Source organism: Priapulus caudatus, unplaced genomic scaffold (assembly GCF_000485595.1).
Source record: "Priapulus caudatus unplaced genomic scaffold, Priapulus_caudatus-5.0.1 Scaffold346, whole genome shotgun sequence".
NCBI lineage: Eukaryota > Metazoa > Priapulida > Priapulimorpha > Priapulimorphida > Priapulidae > Priapulus > Priapulus caudatus.
This window is the reverse complement of record NW_014577407.1, coordinates 45,137-55,434: the sequence shown is the minus strand read 5'-3', so window position 1 is coordinate 55,434 and position 10,298 is coordinate 45,137. Positions and strand designations below refer to the sequence as shown.

General features: G+C 40.3%; 1 protein-coding gene across 4 annotated transcripts in view; it reads right to left on the bottom strand.

The window, feature by feature from the left end:
- The window catches only part of LOC106809345 (centrosomal protein of 295 kDa-like), a 94,855-nt gene that overhangs the window by 72,344 nt on the left and 12,213 nt on the right, over positions 1–10,298 (bottom strand). For all 4 annotated transcript variants that reach the window (XM_014812406.1, XM_014812408.1, XM_014812409.1 and 1 more), the window contains 2 exons: positions 5,013–5,152; positions 3,985–4,088 (listed from right to left, as the gene is read on the bottom strand). In XM_014812406.1, coding sequence (XP_014667892.1) covers positions 3,985–4,088; positions 5,013–5,152 — 244 coding nt within the window. The remainder of the gene's footprint in view (positions 1–3,984; positions 4,089–5,012; positions 5,153–10,298) is intronic.

The window sequence follows — 10,298 nt, the reverse complement described above, 5'->3', positions numbered from 1 at the left end:
ATCAAGTCTACAAAGTCATTTCGTTACGAAATCAACTACTGCGAGTCATTTCGTTACGAACTCAGCTAGTGCGAGTAATTTCGTGACGAAATCAGCTACTGCGAATTATTTCGTTACGAAATCATGCTACACTTGGCGCGCCAAGTGTCGCATGACTGATTTCGTTACGAAATCATTGATTTCGTAACGAAATCAAGTGTACAAAGTCATTTCGTTACGAAATCAGCTACTGCGAGTGATTTCGTTACGAAATCAGCTACTGCGAGTGATTTCGTTACGAAATCATGCTGTCGCATGACTTGATTTCGTTACAAAATTATTGATTTCGTAACGAAATCAAGTCTACAAAGTCATTTCGTTACGAAATCAACTACTGCGAGTCATTTCGTGACGAAATCAGCTACTGCGAGTTATTTCGTTACGAAATCATGCTACACTTGGCGCGCCAAGTGTCGCATGACTTGATTTCGTTACGAAATTATTGATTTCGTAACGAAATCAAGTCTACAAAGTCATTTCGTTACGAAATCAACTACTGCGAGTGATTTCGTGACGAAATCAGCTACTGCGGTATCTACACTTGGCGCGCCGGCGCGCCAAGTGTCGCATGACTTGATTTCGTTACAAAATTATTGATTTCGTAACGAAATCAAGTCTACAAAGTCATTTCGTTACGAAATCAACTACTGCGAGTGATTTCGGGACGAAATCAGCTACTGCGAGTCATTTCGTTACGAAATCAGCTACTGCGAGTTATTTCGTTATGAAATCAATGATTTTGTAACGAAATCTATGGGGCGCCAAGTGTAGCATGTACCCGCGGGTACGTGTGTGTACCTGTACACGCCAAGTGTAGCATGATTTCGTAACGAAATAACTCGCAGTAGCTGATTTCGTCACGAAATGACTCGAAGTAGCTGATTTCGTAACGAAATGACTCGCAGTAGTTGATTTCGTAAAGAAATGACTTTGTAGACTTGATTTCGTAACGAAATCAGTCATGCGACACTTGGCGCCCCATAGAGAAGTGCCCAGCAGGAGAAGAAGCCGACGAAGAAGAGAAGTGCCCAGCAGGAGAAGAAGCAGAAGGAGAAGGAGAAGAAGAGGAAGGGAGAAGAAGCCGAAGAAGCGAATGAAGAGGCCGAGGAACTAAGGAGGACCCATCGGCGGTTGTGCTGTAACAGTTCTTAATCATTTCTGTATTAGAATTGTATTATGCGTATCATTTAATGTATATATAGTTTTCCGTAATCTTGCAATAAAACTGTTATATAGTTTATTAAACTTTTCATTATCTGACGTTACTAAACATTTCCGTCTACAGTGTATGCGTGCATGCCTCACTAGCCCTATAGCGTCAACTCGTGACACAGATACGTAGTTGCGTACACATCATTTCAGCAACCTTCTGCATTCTGCATACATCCCAAATCCCATTGGTTGATACAAATCGCGTGCCTGAAACTCCTGTTTTATGGTGCATTGTGACCCTGACCCTAACCCTATTTTTGTTTTAATAATTTAATTGTTGTAAAAATTATTTGTTCTTATTAAATTGTTGTAAATAAATCATGTAAATATTTGCGTTAATTGGAAAAAAATAGTTACATGGATAAAGATAGAAAAATACAGAAAACAGGTAAATAATAAAAAATCTGATGGGATTCTATCCAAGGACCTTTGAGACATAATCCTGTGCTGTACCCGTTGGGCTATCAGGGCATATTGGCTTTCTAGATTATGGATGTGCCATGAATATGAGAACACTGTGACATCATTGAGGCAGTTCAGGAATCCATGTTTAACCCTCCTCTTGAGGGTCAAAAGGTTATCAGACACTTACTCTTCGCACATCAGTGGAAAGCACATTTCATGGTCCTTTCAATAAAGTGATAAAAATGGTAGGTCAGCGCTAAAACAAAAAAGTTTTTCACTCTGTCCATTAGGCAATGTCTGATATCTGACCTTTCCCCACTGCCCTTTGACCTGTGACCTCCAATTTCGCCACAGTGATGGCGTTTCCTACCATGATGCTATACACCGACTATCACGAGCCTAGGTCAAGCCGTTTAGATTTGTGTCGCATTTTCTCCATATACCTTAAGTTAATGAGGGAATGTTCCCTCCCTTCTTTTACACCTCTTGACCTTTGACCTTTGACCCCCAGCTTCGACATCCCCACTCATTTTCGGATTACCCTCCCCCCTCGGATTGTCCCGACTTTCGAATCCGTACGTCGAGCCGTTTAGATTTGTGCCCAACTGTTGACGGACGCACGGACGGACGGGACGCTCAAGCGATTCTACAACCTCCATCTGACGAGCTAATAAATCTGAAAGTGTAAATTGGCATTGCTCAGTAACCATATATATAGTACTAGCGGGATACCCAACGTTGCCCGGGGAAATCAGTGGCGTTACTCAGTTGGTGACCACTTGGTTGAAAGGAAAATACACCAAATGAAAGTGTCAATGACACTGTAGCTCACTACAAAAAAGGACACAAATGAGTGAGTAAGTTGAAGTCAGTTTTAATTGAGCAACCATCGACGTACATTATAGAAACGATTGCCATCTGTATATCGCAATAATAATTTATAAACCAAAATGAATCACAATTTGTGACGGTAGATGGCGCTATACCCGCTTTGTAGCGATGGCGTTCAAAATAAATAGGTTATGCTGCGTTCCGACATGTTTTGGAAAACTTTACTCTAATATAGACGTTTTATCGGCAGGGTGGCGAGGAAATACCAATTTTGCATTAAAGATATTGTCAATGAAATCTTGTAAAACGAACCAGACGAGTGTCACACCACAGACTGTTTGTTATCTGCGTTATATGCTATATAATTGCCAAACCCTACATAATTTGCATATTTTTTTTGAAATATCAAAACCATTAGCCCTTATTCATTCACATACCAAAAATGAACAAAATCCGTTGAACCTGATGGCAATTCCCATTTTTGCCAAAAAATTGCCGTGGCTCGAAAGTACGCCGACTGGCGTGCTCCAAAATAGGACGTTTAATATGGGAGCATAGCAGTAACAACTACACCCAATTTCAAACATGTGGGTCAAACGGTTCCTGAGTTATTGTTGACCGAAGCCAAATGTTGACGGACGGACGGGCGGCTGGACGTACGACGGACGACGACCCATGGCAATAGCTCAGCTTGACGATGTCAAGGTGAGCTAAAAATCGAACTATGTATCTATCCATGCATCTATCCATCCCATCCCATCCCATCCCATCGCACCGCATCCCATCTCATCGCATCTCATGCCATCCCATGCCATCCCATCGCATGCCATGCCATGCCATGCCATGCCATGCCATGCCATCCCATCCCAAACAGTAAAACTTAAAAATAATAAGAAATCAAAAGATAAAAGACATTAATTATAAGACGAACCCGGAATCCCGGTGTACGAGACGGATGTTCTAGCAATTAGGCCACTGCACCGTTAAGGGTATACCCCATGGATTCACACGTACGTGATGCAAATCTGTACGCACCGTCATCTATTGATGAATAGCATTTTTATGAATTTTTAACTTTTTAATTTTTCTAAATTTTACAACTTTATATATACTAGCAGACTAATACCCGTATAACGACCAAATCGTGCCTTAAAATATAAACTTCATATAAGTGACACAGTTGAAGTTAAATATTTCATGCAACTGAAAAAAAAACAGAAACAAAAAAACATTTTGGGAAGAAACAAAGAGCGCAATTCTATAATTGAGGGGGGAGGAAAGCGCTCAGTTAGTGACCATTGGTTGAAAGGAAAATACCGCAAAATCTATCTATCTATTTATGTATCTATCCATGCATCCATCCATCCATCCATTCTGAATATATCTTCAGTTAGCGCGATTGAGTGAAAAATCATGGAGAAAAGCGAGGTCAAACAAACACACACACAGACACACAAGATTAACCGCATTATAGTATAGATAGATAGATATGCATACCAATATCACTGGTACTTTGGAGTGCTTCTTTGACAGAGTCTATAGGGATGGTCCTAGAAGCAATTGCTGAAGCCCTTGCTTTCTCCACTTCCAATGCCGACTTCCTAGTGTTGTCATCATATTGTCACAATCACACAAACACAAACGTCTACAGATATATTACAGAAAATGCATTGTAAGTAGTATGTCCAGCAAGTTAGCACTGTGCAGCATCAGTGGTCATCTAATGATCTGATGGGTAGTGTAATACATTAATTTGCTGCTGTCGATGCTTAGACTGTGGCAATGGTTTTTAATGGAGGGTTGCACTCCATATAAAAAAATTACATTGGAAATGAAATAATCTGCCTGATGAGTAGTGGGTCGAATGTGAATTCACTCTCTGCCGTATAAAATAGTTCCACATTACTGGGAACAGTTTTACACCATTCACTAAGTCTTTGATGTGTAGACTTTACAGGTATGAGATCAAGTGGGGGTGACCTCAATGCATATTATCAGCGAGTGTAATACTGTAAACGTAAACTATGACTGTATAGTGGAGCCCTCCAGTGTTAGTAGTAGTCACTATTAGTAAAAATAAATCGACCAGGATGTGTATTCTAAGCTTCCGGTAATGGCGTAGAAATTGAATGGTTTTGTTTGCTTTGTTCTCAATTTCGGTTGTTAAAATATTCCCCCATCACGACAGCTGTGATGAACCCAACAAATGCATGTGCTTATTTTAAAGATTCATGCGGTTGCACGTCTGCCAAATTTTCTTTGGACATTTGCTGGAAAAATACGGTAATTCCGCGAGGCCGTGCTCTGGAACGAACTAGTTAATATAGCAGAGTTTTCAGGGAGTCACACAGACTCCTGCATATGTCAAATCAGAGAGTCCGACAGTAAATCAGAGTATTTGATTCCGGATTTGTGTTAATTTCACACCCTGAAGGTATCATGCAAAATTGGTTAGTGTTGAAGCAATGGGGCAGGTAAATTAGGATTATTTGGAGGCTTTACATTTGAATGAATGAGGAACTTACCGAAAAATGATTCTTTGGTTTTGTAGTTTGTTCCTAGTTTCGTTTTCATTATGTAGCAACTGCATTGCAGTCTGGTGCCTACTTCGTGCACGGTGATCATTATTCATGGCAACAACCTTCTGCATATTCTGGTTCTCTTCCTGCAATTACATCCTTTGCTTAAATCATTATACCTGACACAAACACCTTTGTGATGGCTTACTAAAACATACCTCCCTAAAAATACTAGAGAACACTCCAGTAAGGTAACTAAAGGAAACACAACCTCCCACCATACAAGTATTGTGACATTCACCTAAAATAACCAAATAAAATGAATCTGAAACATGATGCTATAGACTTTATATCACCTAACTGCTTTTAACCAATAAATGACTTATTACATAAAACATATTGTTTAATACCATGTTGCATTACGAAGCAGATATTACATTATAGTTAGTACCTTTAAAGTCATTACTCATCACCAATGAAAGTGTCAATGACACTGTAGCTCACCACAAAAAAGGACACAAATGAGTGAGTGAGAAGAAGTCAGTTTTAATTGAGCAACCATAGACGTACATTATAGAAACGAAGAGTATATATGGGAGAACTCCAATTATATACTCTTGATAATTATGTGTAATTTAAATGTGAAAATAATAATAATATTATATATAAATTATAAATAATTTATAAACCAAAATGAATCACAATCTGTGACGTTAGATGGCGCTATACCCGCTTTGATGTTTCTTAGTATAAATCATTATATCATAATAATAATATAATAATAATAGTATAAATCATAATATGTTCATAGCAGGAATTTTTCATTAAAGATATTGTCAATGAAATCTTGTAAAACGAACCAGACGAGTGTGACACCACAGACTGTTTGTTACCTGCATGTCTATATATGCTATATAATTGCCAAACCCTACATAATTTGCATAAATTTTTTTTAAATACCAAAACCACTAGCCCTTATTCATTCACATACCAAAAATGAGCAAAATCCGTTGAACCTGAACTGACTAATGGCAATTCCCATTTTTGCCCAAAAATTGCCGTGGCTCGAAAGTACGTCGACTGGCGTGCTCCAAAATAGGACGTTTAATATGGGAGCATAGCAGTAACAACTATTCCCAATTTCAAACATGTGGATCAAACGGTTCCTGAGTTATCGTTGACCGTAGCCAAATGTTGACGGACGGACGGACGTACGACGACCCATGGCAATAGCTCAGCTTGATGATGTAAAGGTGAGCTAAAAAAACTTCTGCTTCGATTGTGATATGTTTAGCTTATACATCAGGGGCCGGTTGTCAGAAACAAAATTAGTCTTAAAACTAGACTTTTAAACATCGTAATGTTACGAGAACGAAAAATCTTCGCAAATATCCTTATAACATTACCAGACCCTCTCGTAACTTTAATATTAAGATGAAAATAACATATTTAGACTAAGAATTACAATTATAGTGATATAATATTTTATATTAATGAGTAATATCATGTTTTTCTTGAAAAACACGTCAAAAACATTAATTATCTACCGATCGTAAACCAAAATAATACATTTACAAATGGCGTATGGTATTTGTTCTCTTGTTTTAAATGCTTGCCACGCTTGCCACGACTCTCGAGTCTCACGTTAAAGCGTTACAGTGTGAGAATTTGTCTTGACGATCTGCAGCCGGATATCCGCGCGAAGCGCGAACAGCGCCGCCTCGCGGCCCCTTTTGATCGAAATCGCTGCCCTGTTGAAAAAAAATTTCTCACAGTACTATTCGAGTAGAGGATAAAGCGGTGTAATCGGTCAATTGAGCAGTTGTGGGCATTCCAGAAGCCTTTCGAGTATGCACGTAGGGCGAGCATAAATCCAAATGCTCGTTATTGTTGCTTTGCGGCTCGGCGCGCGTCTTTTTCCTGTAGAAAACGAATTTAGAGTTTTGTCTGTTTCATGCCCTGAAATTATTTTCGAAGTTATCGCGTCCCATAGATGGCGCAACGAGTCCATCTACGTACCATTTTCAAGTATTTTTAAAAAAAAAGCTCGGCTCGATGACCTAGACTGCCGCGCGGTGCACAGTTCGACACGCTAGCGTAACTCACTTCAGTGTAGCCAACGATAGTTGGCTGAGTGAAGGTCGGTAGCCGTCTAGCCCTGCAATCGTCATTACCGCTCCGACTTCCCGTATCCATCTTGACGCACCAATGTGATGTTCTCATGTTTGCCATTATGATTATCACGATGTTATCTGGAAAAGCTCCGCCTTCGTGGCGTCAGCGCGTGGCGTGGCGTCGTGGCGAGAATTTCGTCAGTCTCTGTGTGATTTCGCGTGACACAGCTCAGATAGGAACAGAGACATTATGTTTTCATAAGAAGTCAACACTGTTCTTCAAATAGAAACAAAGATCGAAGCTGTTGGATGAGTATTTGTTTTGAAATCGTTTTGAGAGCGTACGTACAGCATTTTTGCATATATTACATCGTCCCAGCGTGCTGCTTATAGCAAAAACTTCGTCTACCCCTGCGGTCGACCTGATTGCTCTTGTGCAGAAAAACTTCGCAGAAAAACTTAACGAGATCACACACACACACACACACATTCACACACACAGACACACACACACATGCACACACACACACACACGCACACACACACACACACAGCACACATCGACACACACACACACACACACACACACCACACACAACACACACGACACACCAGACAGCACACACAGAGAAGAACCTCCAAGTTTATAGTAAGAATTGTTCGATGTGAACCATACACTCGTGACGTATTACATAGCCCATAGCAAGCAATTAATGTCAGGAACAGTAATATCAAATTTCACCAGAATTTTTTTGCATTTTTAACTAGTTGAGAAACAATCTTATTCAGTAGCAATTTCCGACGATACGTTTAGTCCTCGTTCAGTTCTTACTCCTTAATTACAAAAATGGCAACATTACTGACCGTAGTCAATTTAGTGTTTTAATTAATTTAGAAATAGTTTAATAACAATTTTCACCCAGTCCACTGTCCGCAGACAGCATTTTACCAACCACATTCCACATATATACCATGCAAGTACGCGCAGAAAATTAACACACAAAAACTCACGTGTACGATACATGTATTAAATCCAGAGCAAAACGGCTTTAATAATATATATAAAATAATATACGGTCAACGACAAAACAGGTTATGTATCTGAAAGTCTTACATACTTTCACGTTCATAATTCGCCTATATGCTATGGTAGGCGGACTAATTATAACACAGACTGCACTACGGGGATCTAATATGTTATATACTGGAACCACATTTAAAGACTGTGACTCCCAGCTCGTACAAGGCCAAGCTGTCCCTTGGAACCTGGTAGCATATAACTATGACTCAGGTTTTAAATAACAGACTACCATCACCGCGGCTAGCTCACGCAGAATGTTTTGTCTTTTCGCGCACTCTTTTTGGTTGCATGTTGCGCCAATTCCACTGCAGCTGTACTACCCGAAGTAGTATATCCGTAGCGCACCTACGGGAATCAATGTCGCGATAACTGTGATCGCGGAACCGAGCCATTGGTTAAGAAATCTAGAAGATATAATCTATACCTATACCTATACCTTCATAGTTAACTGATGGACAAAAATTGGGACAAATTTTTCTTCACAAAAAAAACCGTAAATCGTCAGCAAGTGGAATTTTGTAATTCGGTAAACCGGCTCTGTGTTTCTTGTGACTGGGGCTATCGAATAACCTTACAAATTCCATTGGGGTCCTTTATAAACAAATCACCTACTATCCCTACTATACGAATGAATATTTAATTGAAATCTAAGAGTTGTCATATTGCGGCACAATAAATTTATAACATACATTATGCGTTATGTTATAAGTTATAAGATACATGTTATACTGTTATAACTTACGCAAAAAGTTTTGCGTAGCAAACGTTGCACTGGGGTGGCACGTGGACTATAGATGTAGCAAGTACATTGCTAACATTCACATGCTGCACCTACACATATTACATCGAAAACGGGCAAGTGCGAAAACATGTTATAAGTTACGCCAAAGCTGAACAGAATGGAACACAGCCACTTCATATTTCATTACTTTCGTAAAAATTGATAGATGAAAGATATGATAATTATATAAGGTAGGTATAGGTATGGGTAGGTACGTACAGGTAGGCCAGCAACATTATCTAACAACTATAAAAATTATGTTTACTAATACTATTTAAAGTATCTTCACCGATGGAAAGTCACTCTTTGCTGATTTCGAACTCTTAGATCTAACCAATCACAGTTGTATGCACTAACAATACAGTGGCATGATATTCGATGGATGGAATATGAAATCGTGCACCTATATGGCCATCGAATATGCGACAAATGCTCTCTTCTGTGGGCTATAGATCATATATGCTGTAGCCTATCACGTGATAATGGGCAAACATGAGAACATCACAATAGGTGTTCGTTATAGATGTATATGCGCGAAGTTGAAACGGCAAGTGACGATTGCAGGGCTTAGACTGCTACCCGACCTTCACTCAGCAACTATCGTTGCTACACTGAAGTAAGTTACGCTAGCGTGTGAACTCTCCAGCCGCGCAGGCACTCGTAGATCAGTTCAGCCAAGCGTTTCTAAAACTACTTGAAAAATGTATGTACATGGACTCGGTTGCGCAATCTATCGGGACGCGATAACTTGGAAAATAATGTCCAAGGGCATGAAACACCGCAAACCGTAAATTTATTTCTATGCAGGAAAAGGACGCGCGCCGAAGCAGGCAACCAACAATAACGACCATTGGTATAAGACTCGAGACTCGAATCTCTTACCTACGTGTCGTAGTGTAAAAGGGTTTGTGGAATCGCGCACAACTGCTGATATGACGATTATGGGGCTTTTTTATGCTCTCCCGAAGAACTGAGGAATGTGATTCGAAATCAATGCAGGGCAAATAAAAGTTCCAGTGTCGCGCCGCGGAGGCGGCGTTGTTCGCGCTTCGGCGCGGATCCGGGCTGCCAATCGTCCAGTTAGTATAGTAGAGGTCAGTGTCTGTGCACCCTACTAGGGGAGAGAAGGTTTTTGGCTATCGGCGCGACGCTGGCGGCGTGGAATACATGTCAAAAAATTCGTGATCGGCGGCGCCCCCGCGCATACCCAGATCGAGACGATACTAGAGAAGCGTTTGCCAAAGGATGGTGTTAATCGAAGTGTCTGCGCGATCTTGAGGCGCAGTTCTGCCGTGCAAGGCGCAAACGCGACCGCG